Source organism: Podarcis liolepis (assembly GCF_965112155.1).
Source record: "Podarcis liolepis genome assembly, chromosome: 10".
Classification (NCBI taxonomy): domain Eukaryota; kingdom Metazoa; phylum Chordata; class Lepidosauria; order Squamata; family Lacertidae; genus Podarcis; species Podarcis liolepis.
Window position 1 is genome coordinate 26,138,256 of NC_139562.1, and position 20,992 is coordinate 26,159,247.

Genomic DNA, 20,992 nt, shown 5'->3' on the forward strand with positions numbered 1-20,992 from the left:
CGGGGCGAAGCGGGCCCTTGCCGGAAAAAGCTCGCACGTGTCCAAGCGGGGGACGGTTTCTACGGGGTCGCGTGGCTTTCCCTTTTGCCAGCTGAGGCCATGAGCTGCCCCGTCACCTGCGCTGCTTGGGTTCCTCGCGGCGTCGCCAAGGAGACGCCCGACAAGGTGAGCGTGGAAGCGGCAAGCGGCTTTCCTTCCTGGCACCAGCTGCCTCTGAGCGTCTCTCTCGTTAGTCCGAAGCAGCAGCGGTGCAGTCACTTGTAGGGCTACCATTGCAACGAGGGAGCTTTATCAGTGCTCCGGCAGGAAAATGGTCGAGAGAGAGAGAGAGGGCGAAGCCAATTCTGGCCTGCAGTTTGTAGCAGCAGCAGGAGCAACAGCGCTGTGGAATTTCTCAGCGCAAGCCCTGCACGAGTCTGTTCAGAAATAAGGCCGTCGAGCTAAGTAGGGCTTACTCCCAGGTGTGTGTGTTTGTATTGGGAGCTTAAGTAGGTTTGGGCGTGTTAAACTGTCGGATGGCAGCAAAGACCGTACGAATAGAGAAGCCATATCTCCTGTCTCCTGGAAAATATAAAAGGCAACATTTATTAGGATCTGCTTCTTGGATTGCAGTGCCCTCCCGGTGAGACATGTTCTGATTAATACATTGTGGTATATATTATTATACAATGTTTATATCCTGTCTTTCATTCTAAAGTTTATAACGTGACTTAGAACAACTTCTGTTTCATGTAAAATCAATCTAAACCCCCCAGCAAGGGAATAGTCATAAAAAAACCTGTTGCCTCTTTTTCTTTTGCCCCCTAATGGAGCCATGTTGCTACTTTTACCATTTTTGCCCCTTTTCTTTTGTGTAACATCCCTCACCCACCAAGCCTTGGCCCAATATTTACTTGTAGCATTCAGCCGCCTTCTTGTTTTTGCTTGAGGATTGCTGATGGGGCCTTATTGGAGAAGTCTCTAGTCATAATGAAAAGTTGCGTAGAATGTGGATACCTGTTACTTTGGGACACTCCAATTCCAGCTTGTCCACCCAGTGCCTCTCATTGTTGAAAATATTGTTCTAAGGTTACTGCACAGCTGTTCCGTGATGTTATTGATTCTCAGTTTCCATTTGTTTTCAATGGCTTATTTGATTGGGCTGAATAAAAGCATGCTTTTTAAAAAGTCAAGGATGCTACTGTCTGTTAGACTGTGTTGATAGAACTTCTTTAGAAACCTATTCAAATGTCCTTTTAAAGAAAAACTACCTGACATGAATTAAATTGTAATTCTGTACTCTGTGTGTTCACTTTGCAGGTTCATCTTGAAACAGATGAATTGAAACGCTTGGTCTCTGAAGCCAAAGAGAGACTGCAGTAAGTCTTGATAATATTGAAGCAGAAATTAGGGGAAAGTTAATATATTGTAGGTCATACTGGTGTTTTTAATCCTAGACAAGTTAATCTAGGAACTCAGCTAGATTTGTAAAGAAAAGACATTTTATATGTGTTGTATATATGATATAACACTGTGACATCAGGTGACGCTGTGGTGTCCTGTCTTTCCCTACCGGATTTCCCTGTATGAGTTTGTAATACGTTTAACTGAATCGCTGCTTTGACTTGCCTAGGTAAACTGTAATTTTACCGCATTCCAGCACCTGTCAGGTGGGCAGGTTAACAGAGTGAGTTGAATAAGAACATAATAAGAGCTTGCTGGATCAGACCAGTGACCTATCTAATCCAGTATCCTGTTCTCACTGTGGCCAACCAGATGCCGGTGAGAAACCGTCAAGCAGCAACTGAGCACATGAGCCTTCTTCCCTCCTGTGGTCTCCAGAAACTGGTATCCAGAAGCATTACTGCTTCCAACTGTGGAGGCAGAACAGAGCCTTCATGGCTGGTAGCCATTGACATCTTATTCTACATGAATGGTGAAGAAGCATAGAATTATATAAGCGAGAATACAGTGGTGCCCCGCAAGAAGAATGCCTCGCAAGACAAAAAACTCGCTAGACGAAAGGTTTTTCCGTTCGCGATTTGCCTCGCAAGACGAATTTCCCCTATGGGCTTGCTTCGCAAGACGAAAACGTCTCGCGACTTTTTTTCTTTGACTAAAAACAAAGACATGTTTTGTTTATAAAGTTAATTTATTTTCCCTTAAATTTTCGAACTGCTCTTTACAGTATGTGTGACTTTAAAGAGCAGTTAATAAACTGTTGTTGTACCAAATTTGGCTTTGTTTGGACTTTTTTTGACCATAGGAACGCATTAATTGATTTTCAATGCATTCCTATGGGATTTCGTGCTTCGCAAGACGAAAAATTCGTTAGACAACAAAAATTGCGGAACGAATTAATTTCGTCTTGCGGGGCACCACTGTATAAAAGAAAATCGTTTCTTGCGTATTTCTAGGTTTGTTCTCTGTTACACCTTTGTTTGCACATGTTCATAAGACATAATAATTTTAAAAGATTATTGCTCATGTGTTACATTTTTGTACTTGATTGCCACGGAACATCTCTCAGCCCAGGATAGCAAAATAATACTTATTTGCAGGAGTAAACCTGCCAAGAGCAAGGATATGAATGTTAACTTTCACATCCCTGCTTTGTAACTTTTTTGGTCCATAGAGGAAGCAAAACATTTGAAAATAGTATGGGAGGGGAATAAAATATAGCTACACAAGCTGAGGATGCCACTGTGTATAAGGTCATAGTGAACTTATGAACTTGAGTGATGTGGTGGCTTATATGGAGGGTGTTTGATTCAGTTTAGGTGCACACAGGTTCCTTCATGTTAGGAGGAGAGTAAAAGCTGTAGCTTTGGCACCTTGATGTTTGGCCTGTTCATTTCTGCCATTAAGGTGGTTGCTGCTGCTACTCAATACTGATACACCAGTGAACCTCAAGGAAGCAGGCGTGAGACTTACAACTGAATCCTTTCCATATGAATGCTTACTTGGGAGAACATCACACTGAGTTCAATGGGATTTGCACCACAAGAAGTGTGTCTAAGACTTGCAGAGTCAGTGGAAAAGAAGTGATACGGAATTGCGTGTTAGTGACTAAATACTAAGTAGTGACATTCTAGTGACATTCAGTTGTGCAAAGTATGTTGTACTTTTTCTTGCATAAAGAGATGCTAGTGATGATGATGATGATGAACAGGAAGAGGCTTCAGGAGGCACCATGGATGTTGCTGATGCTGAGGCAACTAGCTCAGCTCCCAACGATGAGGACCATGAAGAAAATGAAAAGCTGGATGACGATGAACTGGCAGAATATGACCTGGATAATTATGATGAGGAAGATGAAGGTAACATTAGACTTGTTTCTGTGATTCCTACCATCCCACCAGCAAATTCTTCACAAGTTGTTGTAATATGTTTGCTCTGAGCATTGGAAGATAGATCACAAAGGGTCAATGTTGCATAGGAAAGAGTATAGAGTTGAAAACACTCCATAGGAATTAGTACTTGTATGAAATCAAGGGAAATGGATTTATACATTTTATGGGCAAGGAGCTTCATTTGAAGTGCCACTTGACTTTCATCTGTTTTTGATAATGCAAAGGAGGTTTGGGCTTCACAGGGTTTGGAAGATCAGAAAGGGCTTCGTGGACAGGATAATCTGCCTTGGGGAAGGATCCTCCAATCCCAGGATCCCAAAACTAAGAATCTACCTGGGAATAAGGCACATTGAATTTAGGGGCACTTATTTCTGAAGGCATGGATAGGATTACATTGCAAAACTTGCAAGTTGAATGAATACCTTCACATGATTTGTATCTGGTTGGCTGCAGTGAGAAAAAGGGTGGCTGATTAACCTTTGCTCTGATGTAACAATGCTCTTCTTATTATCTCAGGAGAGGACTCTTATCACTAAGCCTGTCAATTATTTAAACCCTGAGTGTGGAGGAAAACTTGATCCACCAAATCTTTTTCAAAAGCAATCACTCTTCCCCATTAGGACAGGATGGGGAAAATTTCTAATAAATGGTGGAAAAAAGCTACTACAACTGAAGCACCAGAATAAAAATAATTAGTTATCCATCATCAATTTATTTGGTTCGGTCTTGAACCTAGATGCTCTGTGCTCTAAACACTTTTTCTGTAGCGAGATTACCCTGCAATAGGTGGATATTTTCTCATCTTTACACTTAAATTGGTTCATAGTAAATATATTTCAGTGAATTTTCATTAAGCTCCAGCTTTTAAAACCTTGTGGTGAAGGAGAGCCGTGCTTTTTGCTAAAATGTTGTTTTTTAAAGGCAGGCCGTTTTATGACAATTCAAATAGCATTTCATTGTTCCATCATAAAACATTTTATGTTCTCTCTTGTGCTTCATTTTGACCAATAATTTTACTAAGGAAACAGTTGCTTGCTAAGGTTTCACGTCGATGTAAGTTTGATATACCTAGCACAGTCTGCCATGTGAAATTGTTAATATTCTTTTACAGGCACTGAGAGTCTTGGAAAGACCCTAGCAGGTCTCACAGTGTATGGAAGCAATGAAAATGATCCTTACGTCACTCTTAAAGATACAGTGAGTACTTTTGTTGAACAAAAGTGGAAGCAAAACCTACTAAACTCTTCCTAGCTGTTTGATCTATTCACATCATGCAGTGGTACCCTTAGGTTACATGTGCATGTAGCCTGCATATTTGTGTATTGGGTTTTGTCTTACTTCATATGGTGTCTAGTTATTTAACCCACGTCCCTTGTTACAGAAATATTTAAATTTGTAAAGAATTAGTTGAGTTTGTTCCTTCACTCATAAGTATAGCCTCATTTGGAACTGCTTACACTCAAGACCAGCTTTTTGAGGTGACTAATTTCTCACCTTCAATTGTATTCTGTGTTCAGGGTTCCTTAAATTGACCTCTGTTGATGGTTTTCTCTAAGCGTGAAGTTAGAGTGATGATCTTCTTGTCCTTTCCAACACCGTCACTTACTTTAATCTGACTGCATTTCCTACTTAAAGTAAAGGTACCCCCTGACTGTTAAGTCCAGTCACGGACAACTCTGGAGTTGCAGCGCTCATCTCGCTCTATAGGCCATGGGAGCCGGCGTTTGTCCGCAGACAGCTTCTGGGTCATGTGGCCAGCATGACTAAGCCGCTTCTGGCGAACCAGAGCAGCACACGGAAATGCCATTTACCTTCCCGCCGGAGTGGTACCTATTTATCTACTTGCACTTGACATGCTTTTGAACTGCTAGGTGGGCAGGAGCTGGGACCGAACAATGGGATCTCACCCCGTCCCAGGGATTTGAACTGACAACCTTCCGATCGGCAAGCCCTAGGCTCTGTGGTTTAGATCACCTGCGTCCCTTGCATTTCATACTTATTTGGGTCTAAATCCCAGTGAAGTAGGTCAATCAGGAAATCCCACTAACCATGCATATTCAATTTATATACTGCTCTTCATCACATAATAAAAGCAAGGTAAACACACGCATGTGCACGCACACACAAAGAATCATATTTTTGTATGATTCTTTGACAGTTTTGTCTGAAGGCATTCTGCTTTATCCTCTGGGAGGCTTGGGGTGAGGTGGATTATCTTGCTACTCTTTTTGTATACTCTGTGGTGGTGCTGTTCTGAAATACGGGGAAAAGGAAGGGATGGCGGGGATGAAATGTAATGGTGCATCTTGACTTTATTATAACGAAATGCATATCTAATCTGTATATGTAGTAATTTTGTTAGGTATGTGATAATCACAACAATATTACTTGAGGTTTCAATTTTGGGCACTGATATCCCAGTTCTTCCTGCTAATCTTCAAGCTCTTTCTGAATGTTTAGACTGCAACCCTAACCCCACTTACTTGGGAGTAAGGCCCATTGTATTCATTAGGACTTATGTCTGAGAGAGCATGGTTAGGATTGCACCCTTATTTAGCCCATCAGGCACAGTGCTGTTTTTGAATGCTTTTTGACCCCTATATTCATAGAAGCTTAAGCTGATATCCAAAGAGTCAAGCCACTATTTTAGTACACCCAAAGCAATTGAGATTTTGTTCCCTTGGGCATCAGTTCCCTATATCACATGGCAACTGCTTTTGAAACAGTGGGGAATTTCAAGAGTAAGTAGCTATGTGGAAGGGGAAGTGGGTGGGGGCATACTGGTCATTCCCAAGTGTTTGAACGCACCTAAAATAGCCTTTGATTCTGACCATTGCGTACAGCGGTGTTCTAACACTACTGAGCATTCTCTTTTAGGAGCAATATGAGCATGAAGACTTCATCATTAAGCCCAGTGACAACTTTGTTGTGTGTGGCAGAGTTGATAAGGACCACTGCAGTCTAGAAGTTCACGGTGGGTAAAGCCTTCTTGCTTTTAATATAGTGCTAGCAAATATTTGGTTTATCTGTTATTATGGTCAACTGCTTCTTTCGCCTATGGATTTCCATTATCTAAAAACGAGTTAACTTCAGACATTACCTTTTACAGTTGCAGCAGGGGAAGGGAACGTTTTTGGCTTGGTGGGCCAGATCTGCATCTGTTCCCACCCTTGCGAGCTGACGTTGGCAGATGAGAATCGCCCTATGTCCAGGGTGGTTGATAGGTTGGAGTCTGCAGACCAACCGTCAGAGTCCAGTGAGAGAGGTGTTTCCTTGCGGCTCAGGATGCTCTGGTGTCCAAACCCATATGGGATGAACCACAGAGTGGATCCATCTCTTTGTAGCTGCAGTTGCCAGAGGAATCTTCCTTTGAGGAATCCGGGTCTAGGGCCACAACACGCCTGAGTTGTCATCTTTCACCTACGCTTGCACTATTGTTTGCCCAGTGTGTTTCTTGTTCGGGGTGGTTAAACTTGCTAAATGCAGAAGTCAAACTGTTGCTGTTGACAACATAACTTTGTGTCTCGCTAATGACGCTAGGAGACTTTGTCAGCAACTCTGCAATACATCAGTTTTCCCCGCCTCCTAGAAGGCGGGGAAAGAGGGGAAAGTTCATGCTTGTCAGGCTTGAATTGTAAGTTGTGTGGGCCTGACCTAAAGTAATTATACTGTGGTGCTGAAGGATCTTGGAAATGCTTTCACATACCTAACATTTGGTGTTTTCAGTACTTGATGCACACTGGCATAACTGCATGTTTGCTTCATATTCAAGGGTCTGCTTTGTTAACCAGTCTACTTTTTTCCCCCACAAGAGGTTTATTATTATTATTATTTATTATTATCTCTAAGCAACATACATATGAAAGCTTTCCCAGCAGAATGGTCTCTGCCATGGGTGTCTCTTTCATTTGCTGCTCTTTTCTGTGTTTTTAGCTGTTATTTAAAGCTGTTTTTGTCATATTGTGTGTCACCTTGACATATGTGGAAGAAGTTTAAGATATTATCGACAAAAACAAAAAGTATATAAATTACAAAATTTAATTCATACAGTTTATAACCACGAAGAGGACTCGTTTTACGTCCATCATGATATCCTCTTATCAGCATATCCTTTGAGTGCGGAATGGCTGAACTTTGATCCTAACCCAGAGGATTCTGCAGGTAAGTTAATTGCAAGATTTTTCTAAATTCCATTTGGTGCTTTTTGGATAGCAGTTTTGGCACATCTGACCAGCACACTTCCCTGCCTCTTCCCTCCCCCCAAAAAATCTTGTTTTAAAAGACTAATGGCTCAGGAATTGTTTTTATGTATGCATTTCTATACCATCCTTCACCATGCAGTCACCATGCGGTGTACAGCATATTAAAACATACTGGAACATATTCTAAACCCAAGGGGAAAATACGAAGTAAATGCAACATAAAATAAAATAGAGGGTGCAATTTCAGACAAGGTATACAGCTCTTTGCCTCCCAAAGCCTAGTGAAGGAGGTATATCTTCACCTTCCTTCTAAAAGAGTACAATGCTGAGGTATGTTGCATCTTAGTGGGGAGACAGTTCCATAGTTTAGAGCTGCCACTAAAAAGGCCCTGTTATGCACCCCTATACTGCTGATATGGTCCCTCATTTTTTATCTAGTGCAAGCTGACAACTGCTATTTATTTTATTGTGAGAATTTCTGATGATTACTCCAAGTAGCTTTTAAATGTGTGAATTTTCACCTTATATTTATATTGAGAAATGTGTGCTGGATTTGGATGTAGGCAACTTAGGTTCAGATTTTCAATTGCCTGTAAAGTTCACTAAGTGTTTTTGGCAGATTATTGTGTCTCTGAAGGCATGCAGGATACAAAGACAGTGATTAAAATCCTACTCTGTCTCACAGCACATTTTAATTGAAATATATTATGACAATACTATAAGGCTGGGGAACATGTGTATTATATATGTGCATAATTGGTAGTATATAATATGTATGTCTGTTTAAGTACCACAGAAAAATGAACAAGTATCTTTATTTTCAATGAGAAGTGGTTTATTTACTTAGCATTTATATCCTACTTACCTATGGTAAACTCAATCTCAAGAAAGCGTGCCCATAGAAATCTAACATTGTGAATTCATGAGATGACCTGATTTAAAAATTGCAATCCTGCTGAGGTAGTTCCATGAGGAAATAGCAGACACTAAAGGTAAAGGTACCCCTGCCCGTACGGGCCAGTCTTGCCAGACTCTAGGGTTGTGCGCCCATCTCACTTAAGAGGCCGGGAGCCAGCGCTGTCCGCAGACACTTCCGGGTCACGTGGCCAGCGTGACGAAGCTGCTCTGGCGAACCAGCGCAGCACACGGAATGCCGCTTACCTTCCCGCTGGTAAGCGGTCCCTATTTATCTACTTGCACCTGAAGGTGCTTTCGAACTGCTAGGTTGGCAGGCGCTGGGACCGAACGACGGGAGCGCACCCCGCCGCAGGGATTCGAATCGCCAACCTTTCGATCCTAGGCGCTGAGGCTTTAACCCACAGCGCCACCCGCGTCCCTAGCAATGTGTTAAAAATGTGTAGGATTCATGAAATAACTCTTGATTATCTTGGGTGTTCTTCCATCAGGGAATTATGTTGCTGTGGGCACAATGAGTCCTGTTATTGAAGTGTGGGACCTTGACGTAGTGGATAGTTTAGAGCCAGTCTTTTCCCTCGGAAGCAAGAAAGCAAAAACGAAGAAGAAGAAAGGGAAAAAGGTAAGTAAGCTGACTTTATTATCAATATCATAGTCAGTAGTAACTTTTTGGGATGAAGGCCAAAAGGAGCTTCTCACTTTCTGTGCTTACACATTGCATTTTCAAACCATTGGATATATTTGTTATTTACAGACCCACCGGATAGTGGTTTTGTTTCTTTTGGAAACAGTTTACAGATACCCAAGAGGGGGGAGGAATTGATTGATCATGTTTGGAACTCAGTATTGGAGAATTGTCGTAACTCATTAGCATAGGTCTGAACAGAGAGAGGTAACTTGGATTTAATTCAGAAGTATTTGGGTGGGACTAGTTCCCCGTAGACTGTTCCCAGTGATGGTAGCCACATTGACAAAGATGAGAAGTGGGGATTGGGGGCACTGTGGTTGGAATCAGGTGGAGGTGGGCAGCATCTTGTGGGATCTTCAGCTAGTCCAAAAGTATTTCCTCGAGACATCTAACCTCTCTTCTTTGAGCTTCAGTTTGTGAAGGGGCTTGTCAGCAGAAGGGCAGAATGGGGGAAAGAGACCGAGGATTTAGGTTGCAAGTTCTGCCCATGGAAAGAGACTGGCTGTATCTTGGGAAGGGCTGTAGCTCAGTGGTGGAGCACGTGGTATGTGTGCAGAAGGCCGAGCGTTCAATTCCTGGCACCTCTAGGTAGGACTGGGATAGACTTACATCTGAATCCCTGCACAGCCGCTGCCATTCAGCATAGGCAACAGTGAACTAGATGGTGGACAACTGGTCTGACTTGGTTTAAGGCTGCTTGCCATGTTCCTAAGTGGGGCAAGAGAATATAAACTGGAATTGCCTCAGAAGCTGTAGGAACTCTCTGGACCAGGGCTGTGTGTCTTGCAATGATTGGGCCTAGGTTATTCATGTTAATATCGGTGGGCCAGCTCTGAGTAGGATCAGCACTGGCTACAACCCTGTGCTTTTTCCATGTTTGCTCCATGTAAAGGAGCATTGGAAGTGGCTGCTTGAGCATGCTTGCTTATTGAAGTAAATGTGGAAGCTATAAAAGACTTCTTAATGTTTTTATATAAAGAATGCATCTAAAGAAGACCATCAAGAAGGGCATACCGATGCAGTGCTTGACCTTTCATGGAATAAACAACTCAGGTAAGTAAAAATGAAGGTAACATAGCGTAAAGATAATTTGTAGAAATATTTTTGTGCGTGTGTATTCGCATACTTGAGCACAATTCTTCAATATCTGTTGTTATTGGAAATATGGTAGAAAATGGATTTCTGCCCTTGCTATGCCATAGATATTTAAGGGAAAAGTTAATCTATGTGGGAAAGGGAGATTTACACCAATTTCTGGTGTAGATATGTATTTTAAACGTCTATATTTCTCTGGAGCTCCATTTTAAGTCCTTTTCAGATATTAGGTCTAGTCCTCTGTGCGTAAAAGGCCACACGGGGGGGGGGCAGACTCTGCAGATCTGCAGTGCCCATGTGCTAAGGCATGCACAAGCCTGTGCTTGTAGATGTACATTTGAATGTAGAGGTAGTACCTGCTGCCACCTTGTGCGTGTGTGTGTGTGTGTGTGTGTGTGTGTGTGTGTAAGATTAGATCTAATGTCTAAACAAGGCTTTTGTGTTTATTTTTGCTAGGAGTTCACGGGCAACTTCCATTGCTTTAGTTTTTTTAGTGTCTCCACTCTCCAGAGGTCCCCATTCCAATCTGACAGTCTGGTTTATTAGGAATCATGGTTATTAGTTGCTCCAGGACAATTGCAGCAGATGGCTCTTAGCTCAGATGCTTTTTAGTCAGCAAACCACAGGGCCTTGCCCTTTTAATATTCTAGCTGTTGGCTGTGAGACTAGGTAGTGTTGGGTAAGTAGCTGAAACCTCTGCCAGGTAGGCAGCAGCAGCAGCAGGCTGGTCGTCTTCCTCCTTAGCTCTAGCTTGCCCCTGGAATCTCCTACCTTTTGTAAAGGTTAATTAAATAGTTTAGGAAACAGAACTACATTACCCATTAAGATAGGATGCTGGGATCAGGAAGCAAATTGCATCCAGCCTTTGCCAATCTTTGTTTACCTTTGTAATGCAGTCGGCACACCTTTCAAATACTAATATAAGCCATTAAAAACGCATACGCATTTCAGTGGCTGGAATGACTACTTAAAACAATATGCACCCATTTTTTGTATTTAGGCAGCACTGTTTTGTATCTCTGAGCCTACAGCAGAGTTGAAAAGAGACCAAAATGGGTATGGAATGGGTCTAAACTTGGGCCACTGGGCCTTCACTTTGTTCATATGAATCCACACACCTCTTTCCTTCAGATCTGTGTTGGCGAGTGCGTCAGCCGACCACTCCGTAATTCTTTGGGATATGTCGAGGGGCACACCAGCAGCAACGCTTTCTCTTCACACAGACAAGGTATGTTGACGATTCCAGAACCATAGACTGTAGTATTTCTGCAACAACAAAACAAAAGAAATGTGTGGCGCATTTAAAGTCTAGCTATAAGCATAAACTGCCATGGACTTGGTAACCCATTCCCCCCCCCCCCCAGTGTTTAACTTTTTACCAGAAAACAGCAAAGAGAGCGCCCACCAGCCAGCTGGCTTCATGCAAAATTTGTGTGACCACTTTACTGGTAACTAGGTTAATCAGCTTCTTACTGCTTTGCTGGCAGTACATTTAGCACCTGTGTGGCAAATGAGAGTTTATTAAGGCCCCTGGCACAGAGGAAGTTTTACCTGCTGCATTATTTCAGTCTTGTAGTTCTTAAGGACAGGAGCCCTGCCTGAAAAAGCAGTTAGAACTCTGGGTGTATATCAAAAGCAAGCTCTGATGGTGTATTCCTGCTCTTCTCCCTTCTGGGAGCTGGTAAGATGAATAGTGCCTTTTCAGGTATCTGTTAATAGCAGAGCTTTCCAGGTGTAAGCAAGATAATGGTAGGAAGGTTTTTATAAGCACTTAATGTGATTGAAGGGACACGTTTATTTCTTTGAGTTTTCATTAGTTCTTGATGAAAAAAGAAATAACAGGTTAGAAGAGGTGTGGAACATGAGGCACCAGTCAAGCAAGGTTTTATGACCTGAGAGAAATGTTGTCTGCCAGTTGTAAAACTGAAATGAAACAGATTTTGAAAGAGTTGTTTTTGTAAAAATAATCAGATTTGAATGATTTGAATGTCAGCAGGCAAACATGAAGATGGAAAAAAGCAGCTTTGGGTTCAAAACCTCAAATTCACACTTCAGTCGCACCACGTCTAACAAGAGTAATCAAATCCAAAGGTGGCTGGAGCTCATTCCTTTAATAATGGCTATGGGGTGTTTCAGCAGGTGCTCGTCTTAAATGTTGCTTCAAGGATGAAAAGCCACCTCTACTGCCATTTTCTGTTCTGCTGTTTAAAATCACAGCAGGCCCACCATCCCTTGCCTCTGGTAACGCTAAGTGCAAATACCACTGAGACAGGTTTTAGCAGTATATGAAACAACTTAAGTTTCACAACCAAAATATAACACAAAGGAAAATGCCTCTTAATTTTGGGTTTCACCTTTAGCTGCAATTTTCTTAGAAGGGCAGGTGGTGGCAGCTCCGTGGTAGAAATTGAGGTCAACTATCAAATTTGATTAATCAGGTGAAACACCATTTCAGCTTGTAATGCTCTCCATCAGGATGTCTAGATTGCAGAGAGATGAGTGCTGTAGGAATGCCTGCTTGCTACTGTCAGAAACTGTAAATAAAAAAAGTAAATAAAATTCTTGGCCAGGCGCCAGGACTCTCTTTTTTCTTTCTCCAACATCCGCAACTTTGATCCAACATTTATTTTGCATGCTAAGGAATGGATCTATTTTGTTTAAAGGTAGCAGGTAACCAGATTTCCAGAAACCTGGCTGTTTGAAGAAAAATTCTATGTATCAGGAATTACACAAAATGAGATCATATACAGTCTATCTTGTGCAACTGAATTTCAGTTGAACTGTGTTTCTCAAATCTAATGTTCTTTGCAGGTGCAGACGCTGCAGTTTCATCCATTTGAAACACAGACTCTTGTCTCTGGTTCTTACGACAAGTAAGGAAGGGCATGTTATACTTTCACTGCTCTATTTGTACAGTGTAGGAGCTGCGTGATTGTAACAGGAGTACAGAAATCATAATGTGGCACTAAAAACACTTTTTGCTTCAGTGCAGGGTTTGGCTTATTCTTTTGTTAACCTTATGTTGTCTGACACACTGGTTTGGTTACACTTCCTTCCTCGGTGATCTCTGAACGGTAGTGTTCAGTCTGATTTTCTTACCGTTACAACCTCTGGGGTATGCTATGCTTTTCTCAATTACTTAACCTAGAATTAAAGAGCTTTCGAAAAGTTTGGCACGGGTGTGGAGGGAGAAGGTTGAACAAAAACTATCCGCATTTGACCAAATAAAAGAACTTCATACCCTGCTTGAGTCAACACTCTGTTTCTGCTTTCCAGATCAGCAATTTTGTATGACTGCAGAAGTCCACAGGATAACCATCGAACCTGGCGCTTCAGTGGGCAGGTTGAAAGAGTGACTTGGAATCATTTTTCCCCTCACCACTTCTTGGCAAGTACAAGGTTCCCAGTTACCTTTTTCTGCCTTGTGTTTTATGTATTTATGTATTTATACCTATTTATAACATACAAAATGAATGGACAGCAAATACTAAATTGGAACATAATGCCACCCACAAAAATTAAACTAATCATCAGGCTTGAGGTCTGCTATCTATTGCTGTTCCACTGTACCTGCTACCAACAAGCTCTGCCAAAAACAAACTTCCACCAATGGTGATGGGCCAGACACAGTCCCCAATTTCTCCCAGAGACTCTGCCAACTCCTTACTGCCGCAGATGCTGCTCATCCGCACCCCTCTTTTGCTTCTGGGTATGGCTTGTGTGAGGCCTGATGGCATCATTTGTGGGGCTGAGCTTGACCCACGCATTTCCAGATATTGTCGTATTGATTCCTTCTGCTTTTTAACAGTGCTTGGAACTGTTTTCTCTAGGCCAGCACGGAAGATGGATTTGTATACTGTCTGGATGCTCGTTCGCACAAACCAGTATTTACAATGAAAGCTCATAACGAAGAAGTATCTGGTAAATTTTCTGTTTCTGCCCCAAACAAATGCTAGGTCTCATTTCTATATACAATATAAACCGGGATGGGGGTTAGTTATCCTGTATAGACATGCCTGAGACAAACATGTACTTGCCATTGTGCAGTGTATAAGAGATGACAGATGAAATAGGAAATCTAAGATACCTTGTTTTTACCAGAGGAAGGGGAAGTAGTGATTGGTTGGTTGGTACTGCTAACCAAGGACTTTGAGAGTCCTCAGTGTGTGCCCTTAACTTGAAAAGGAAAGAAGGGTGTGTGTTCAAGACAGTAATGCTCTTACTGGGTCCCAAACGCCAATGTTTTTTATTGGGTCAGTAGGTCCTCTGGCAAATATCCAGCCTTGCCAACCTCTAGGCCTGCCCTTGTTATAATGCAAAACTTGGATTTTAGCTCATTGCAGTTTCTTTTTTAAAAGTGCTACAGTAGAAGTGTATCCTTGTGTTTTGCAGGACTACAGTTAAGCAGCCAGATTAAAGGATGTCTTGTGACAGCATCTGCAGACAAATATGTGAAAATTTGGGACATATTGGGAGATAAACCTAGTTTGGTTCATTCCAGGGACATGAAAATGGTAATTTCAGTCTTTCTAAAAAACAAAACAAAACAGTCTTCTCTTTCTAGGATTGTCTGGCATATGGTCATTCAAATGAACCAGGTGCAGATCAGTCTTAAGAATTATCTAATGTATCAAGAGTTTCAGAGTTTTAATTATTGCACACTCACAACACCCGTGAAAGATTTGGAAGTGTGTGTAGAATAAAATATCAAATTAGTAGTACACGTCCACCCAAAAACGATTGTGAAACAAATGCTAGTATTATATAAAGCAAATGCATGTATTAAATATGAAGATTCAAAATACTGAAAGATCAGTAACTGCATTTAGTGGAGAATACATTGGCCCCAGGGCAATGTGTCCAAACATTTTGCAAGTTGTAGTCCAGCAGCCTCTGGAAGCCTATAGGTTCCTCATTCCTCCTTTCAACTATTGATACTATGATTCCTATGCAAAGTTTTATACACTAGCTTGAGACTGGATATGTAGCAGGAAGCTGTAGCAGCACCTGTCCATTTTAAGCATACATTCTCAAGTCTCTCTTAGGAAAGGTAGGTAGCTGAGTTTCCAGGGGATCACAAACTAATTATGCTTTGTTTTTTGCCCACAGGGTGTCCTCTTCTGTGCAGCATCTTGCCCAGACTTACCATTTGTTTATGCCTTTGGAGGAGAGAGACAAGGATTACGTGTTTGGGACATAAGCACAATTTCTGCAGGTAAGATTGCTGTTTTTATCTGCATTTAGCATTCAGTTCTAGTTGGCGTGTTCAATCCTGAGAAAGCGATGCTTTGACTAGGCAAACTGCCACAGGAAAATAGGGTATAAAATGTCAGAGAAATGATCGACTTAGCATCCCCTACCATCTATTACAAGAGATTACACCAGCTGCTCCCAAGTGTGGTAGAGTATACTCCTAAGGCTTCCTGAATTTCTTTTGTAAATGAGGGAAGGGATTGTCAAAGGTGTACTGCATCTGTGGATGTCATTGCATTATTTCCTGGTTTAAAAGAAGTGTGCAACAAACACATTAAGATGGCTTACATGGCAATTATTAAAGGCCAGAATTTATGTAGTAGTACTAACAGAACTACTCTTCTTATTTGTGTTACAGTGAATGAAGTGTTTGGAAACCGACAGAGGCTGGTGGTTGCCACATCAAGTTCTGAAGCAAAAAATTCTGCTAGTGGCTGCAGCAGTGATCCAGATGCTGTAATGGAACCGTGATCTGGTATTACATTTTGCACTGTATAATATAAAGTGAATACTGATACCATGACTGTGCAAAAATGATTTATCTACATCTTGGAGGATATTGGGCAAATCTAATCTTACAATCTGTTAATGTAAAAGCTTGAGCTGCCCATATAAGCTTTTCTCTCTAATGAGCAGTGAGCAGAAAGGGAAATTACACAAAAAACTCGCCTCAGCACTTGGTTTTCATGCAATGTATTCATTCTTTGGGAAGTGAAGATTTTAAAATATGTATCTAACTTCATCAAGAAGTCCTTAAGTGCTTCAAGGGGGGAGAAAAGATTCCTACATGAGCAGAAAAGGTTTGAGGAAAAGAATGGTAATTAATGCATGCGTTAAAAAGCAGTGTTTTAATTTTTCCATAAGGAAACAGATTTTAAATGAATCTTCATTCCATAAATATATTAGCAGCAGAACTCCCCAAAATTCATGGTTATTAGTAACCATACAGGTAATACCATATGGCACTATATACAGCAAATTGCTGGCTCATGCTAAAACCAAATCTGCATTATAAGCATGCTTTCCTGTATTGATCCCGTACTGTATATTAACAGTATCATCTGCAAATACTAGTTGTCTTAACACATGGGCAATTCATTGGCGTACAATGAATATTGATTTAAGTAAGTTCATATTGAGCCCAAACTAATGTATACATCACTTGGGGTGGGGGAGGAGTCAGGGCACTGTTCTGCTGTGATGGCATACAAATCAAATTTATTAACTGTAAATGAGGGTATCTGTTCTTGTTCCAAGCAGCTGACTAGAATACAGAAGTGTAGCTGTCAGTTTTTCTTAAGTCATGCATTGCACTTCAACCAAATCACCAGTAGCAGTTTCCGCACTAGAAGTGGAGAGGCGATAAGTTTGTTTTTACCCTTCTTGGAAACCTCTGAGTGCATGCGCCATTTTCATAAGGGGGTGAGATCTGGTCCTTGCCCAGAAATTCACTGTAGTGTAATAAACATGATTTTAGGAAGTCGAGTCGATTTATATTTTAAGTCCTCCATTTCTTATTTGTGGCAAGAGAGCGCGTCATTTGTCACATACATGTTTGTATTAAGCCTACAGGTGTCACTCCTTACAGAGTTTATCAATTCTTCTTCCTCTGAAGAATCATCCTCGTCATCCTCTTGGGCTGAGAGACTGGAGGTTGGTCCTTTACAGATTTTTAGGTGACGAGTGAGATGATATTTTGTTAAATAAGCCTTGGAGCATTTTTCACAGACATAGTCCCGCTTCCCTTCATGAGAATTTAAGTGTTTCTTTAGATGGTTTGTCCTCAAGAACAGCTTCTCACATTGGGGACATTTAAGTTGGCGTTCTCTAAACAAGGAAGAAAATAAGCATTTATAATTATGATTGAATGTAGACTGATAGAGATATATTTATCTATCTAAAAAAACAACACTTATTGATCTGGTTTCCATGTCACCAGTTGAGCTAAGCTGTGGTTTAAAGTAGGGCTGGGTGATAGCAGATATTAAACACGGCAATACACAGTGATGTTGAAACAAGCAGCTGCATTGGCTCCAGCCCTGTGAGGCACCAGGGTGAAACTGCCACTACTCTTAACAAAGGAGCTGAGGTGGTTTCACCCCACCCCCTCATGAGGCTGGGGACAGTGCAGCTTGTTCCCACTGCTGGGAACAGGCTGCCCCCACCCTGGTTCCTTGCCTGAACTGCCTTCTGCTGGCGGGGGGAGGGGTAGGAGCAGTTTAATGGAGCCCCCACAGGGCCAGAGTTGGGGGGCAGCTGAGGAGCAGTTTAAAGATTCCAGGGATGAACAAGCTGTATTGGCCTGGCGGTACAGCTCGCTTCTCCCTCTGCCACCAGTGGCTTATTTAAATTTCTCCATTAAGAGGCGCCTGGATGCCTGCCCCTCAGCAGAGAAGTCTTAAGACAGCTCCACCTCCAGCCTGCACAAGCGGGGTGGAGGCTTTGTTGGCCTTCTCCCACCCACCCATGCAAAGGCAGGTCCATGCGCTTGCCTCAACCACCTCTGCCTTGTGACAGGTGGGCTACCACTTTCTCCCAGGAGCAGCGGTAGCCCACCTGTGCGAAGGCAGACTTGTGAACAGAGCCTGAGAGGCTTTGTGCACTTGGCTGCTGTTGCCTGGGAGGGTGGTCAATCACTCTGGGAGTAAAGACACAGCATAATTGAACAACCGCACTCCCTCTGTTCTGCACAGAGGAAAGGTGCGTAAGAGACAACACCTGCATTTCTGTAGAAAATCTGGTGTTCTAAATTATCTTTCCCCTGCAAGTTACCGTATTTTTCGCTCCGTAAGACGCACTTTCCCCCTCCTAAAAAGTAAGGGGAAATGTGTGTGCGTCTTACGGAGCGAATGCAGGTGGGAGGCAGGCAGGAAAAGCCCCCAAAAGCCGCACACAAGCTCCACGCGGCTTTTGCGGGCTTTTCCTCAGGAGGGAGAAGGGACTGACGCGGCCAGTCAGTCCCTTCTCCCTCCTTGTAGAAAAGCCCACAGGATCCGCGTGCTTCTTAAAGTGTGGGCGGCTCCTGTGGGCTTTTGCGGGAGGTGGGGGTATTGCCATAGCCGCGCGCAACCTCTCCGGCATGGAGAGGCTGCGCGCGGATATGGCAGAAGCCAAGACAGCAAGCAGGATGCATCCCGCTCGCTGTCTTGGCTTCTTTGCTCTTTGGGGCTCGGGGTGGGGTTTCCCCGGCAGCCCCGAGAAGCTCGTGGAGCAGCGGAAAGGCTGTGCGCCTTTTCGCTGCTCCCCAACCTGGTATTTCCCCTGCCAGCCCCAAAGAGCAGGTTGAAAGGAACCCGAAGTCTCCAGAGCGCAGCGGGAACTCCCGCCACGCTCCGGAGGCTTCAGGTTGCCTTCACTGAAGCCTGCAGAGTGAGAGGGGTCGGTTCGCACCGACCTCTTGCTCTCCAGGCTTCCAAGGTAGCCGCCTGAAGGCGACTGAACACACCTTGAACGGCAGCTTGTTTTAGAGGGGGAGAACAAGGGAAAAAAATTCAGCGCCTCCTGCCGCTTCGCTGAAGGGGCATATTTTTTTCTTTCTTGTTCTACCCCTCTAAAACAAGGTGCGTCCTATAGAGCGAAAAATACGGTACCTACTGGGTATGTGTGAGCACATGCTGTTTGAGATCCTGCCGTCGCATGAACAGTTTGTCACAGTAATCACACTTGAGGTTTTTCTCCCCTGTATGGATAACCATGTGAGACTCCAGGTGGGCCTTCTGAGTAAAGGACTTTTCACAGAGAGCACAGCGATAATTCTTCTGACCTGGAATTAGTTAAACAAGGGGTATAAGACCATTTTACATTGTTCCTTCTACCTAATTGTATGAACACTTTAAAACCTAAGCCAGCATCCTGTTTGCCATTAACAAGGAATGATTATGTGGGGCAGCTACATGTTCACATGCCAGGGAGTATGTATCCCTGAACTCTCCTTACATTTTACTACTGACAGGACACTGCATCATCCTACACCCAGTGTGATCCATCACAGTGCCACACAAAAGTCCTTCCCATCATAACACATTATCTCCCTGTGTTTCCTCTTTGGAAAAATGTTTCAAATCTGGCTAAAGGCTAAAAACAGAGCATTTAGTCAAATACGTATTGAACAGAAATGGTCTATTGGGATAGAAGGATGTACAGAAAAGGCATGCAAGCAAGATAATAAAGCTCATTTCCATATATTCTTTCTATTTTGTGCAGGGAACTTTAAGCAGGGCTCTGGGGCACACAGTATGCAACAGCTGGGACTTTGCATACAATGTTCATTTCTAGTGAAAGAGGCTTGGTAGGAAGGAGGAGACACTGCAGCCCAAAGATGCTGCCAAATACCTTGGACTTTCTGACAAAGGCAAAAAAGAATGCTAATAAAAAATTAACCAAGTCACTTAGAAACAAATTTAGTTTCTTTCACAGAAATAAAAAACTATACTGAGAGCTCATACTGAGTTTGCCTGTGGAAATTTGTCCACAGCAATACAGTTCATTAACAACCCAGGCAACTCACATTATCAACTCCAGAACTTTAAGGTCTTCACTTACCTGTGTGTATTTTGAGGTGTGTACGGAGATTGCTAGGGTCACTAAAGGCTTTGCTACAGAAATCACACTTGTGTGGCTTCATGCCCATGTGCCCCATGAAGTGAACATGAAGCTTAGACGGTGAGATGAAAGCTTGAGGACACATGGAGCATTTCCACTTTCTCTCCTTACTGTGGCCTGGACCATGGTTGCTGCTGTGCCCCTGGCTGGGGAAGTGGCTGTGGATGTGACTACTCAGGTGCGCCTTGAATTCTGTGTAGGAAGCACATTCTTTTCCACAGTGACAAGTGTGCACATCAGGATGCTCAGGAACACCTTTAACGCAAAAACAAGATCTCAGACTTTCAAGCACCACAGCTCTCGTATACTTGCAAGCTTGGCTCTGCTTAAAGGTGACTGGTCTTCCCTTTTTATTCAGTGCATTTTGCAGGAACAAAAGACAAGAAAATAACCCTGACTAAAAAAAAGGCACAGAAAAAGTTGCAAACTAGTAGCTTTGTGCAAACAAATGGTCAGATAGCGCTGTAAAGCCAACAATGTGCAAATTGGGCATTACAGAGTTTCTGTTCCTTGGTAACTGATGTTGCACAAGCTTCAAAGCTCATAACTGAGCTTCCCAGCCTGCAAAATAACCCAGCTTGGCAAACATTTTGTAAATTACCTAGAATTAGAATTCCACGTTCTGGACATGAATAAAATTAATAATATGGAGCTAAATCCATTCAAACATAGCTCTGATAAGAGGCAAACTGAAGGCAAGTGGATGTTTTCCACAGGATACATTCAATTAAGTGCATCAAACTGCTTACCGATTTGTCTGGCATAATCTCGACTATAGTAAAATAGAAGCTCATGCTCTGGGGGGATATCACGTGAGGTGCAGAAGTAAATCTTTCCATCATGAGGATAAGCCACCAGATTTTGTTCTTCCCGATTCCTGTTATATGCAGGGAAGAGGGGAAACC

The 20,992-nt window shown here is 42.6% G+C and overlaps 2 protein-coding genes across 13 annotated transcripts in view; one reads left to right on the forward strand and one right to left on the reverse strand.

Annotated features, from left to right (window-relative positions):
- On the forward strand, positions 1 to 17,191 carry PWP1 (PWP1 homolog, endonuclein). 4 transcript variants are annotated; one of them, XM_083462553.1, is made up of 16 exons: positions 1 to 165; positions 1,300 to 1,358; positions 3,121 to 3,299; positions 4,444 to 4,529; positions 6,210 to 6,306; positions 7,383 to 7,493; positions 8,941 to 9,071; positions 10,117 to 10,190; positions 11,364 to 11,460; positions 13,044 to 13,105; positions 13,509 to 13,620; positions 14,063 to 14,153; positions 14,625 to 14,746; positions 15,342 to 15,447; positions 15,844 to 15,960; positions 17,051 to 17,191. In XM_083462553.1, exons 1-15 carry the CDS (start codon positions 100 to 102, stop codon positions 15,954 to 15,956), a joined length of 1,506 nt encoding a protein of 501 aa, XP_083318679.1. In that variant the 5' UTR covers positions 1 to 99; the 3' UTR covers positions 15,957 to 15,960; positions 17,051 to 17,191. The 4 variants fall into 4 exon arrangements, with proteins under 4 accessions (XP_083318679.1, XP_083318678.1, XP_083318681.1 ...); XM_083462552.1 differs by lacking the exon at positions 17,051 to 17,191 and having other exon boundaries at positions 15,844 to 16,965; XM_083462555.1 differs by lacking the exon at positions 17,051 to 17,191 and having other exon boundaries at positions 28 to 165; positions 1,300 to 1,950; positions 2,372 to 3,299; positions 15,844 to 16,965.
- Positions 16,315 to 20,992, reverse strand: part of PRDM4 (PR/SET domain 4) — an 18,562-nt gene continuing 13,884 nt past the window's right edge. For all 9 annotated transcript variants that reach the window (XM_083462547.1, XM_083462543.1, XM_083462548.1 and 6 more), the window contains 4 exons: positions 20,837 to 20,964; positions 20,028 to 20,342; positions 19,080 to 19,248; positions 16,315 to 17,312 (listed from right to left, as the gene is read on the reverse strand). In XM_083462547.1, the coding sequence (XP_083318673.1) occupies positions 17,000 to 17,312; positions 19,080 to 19,248; positions 20,028 to 20,342; positions 20,837 to 20,964 (925 nt within the window). In that variant the 3' untranslated portion in view covers positions 16,315 to 16,999. The remainder of the gene's footprint in view (positions 17,313 to 19,079; positions 19,249 to 20,027; positions 20,343 to 20,836; positions 20,965 to 20,992) is intronic.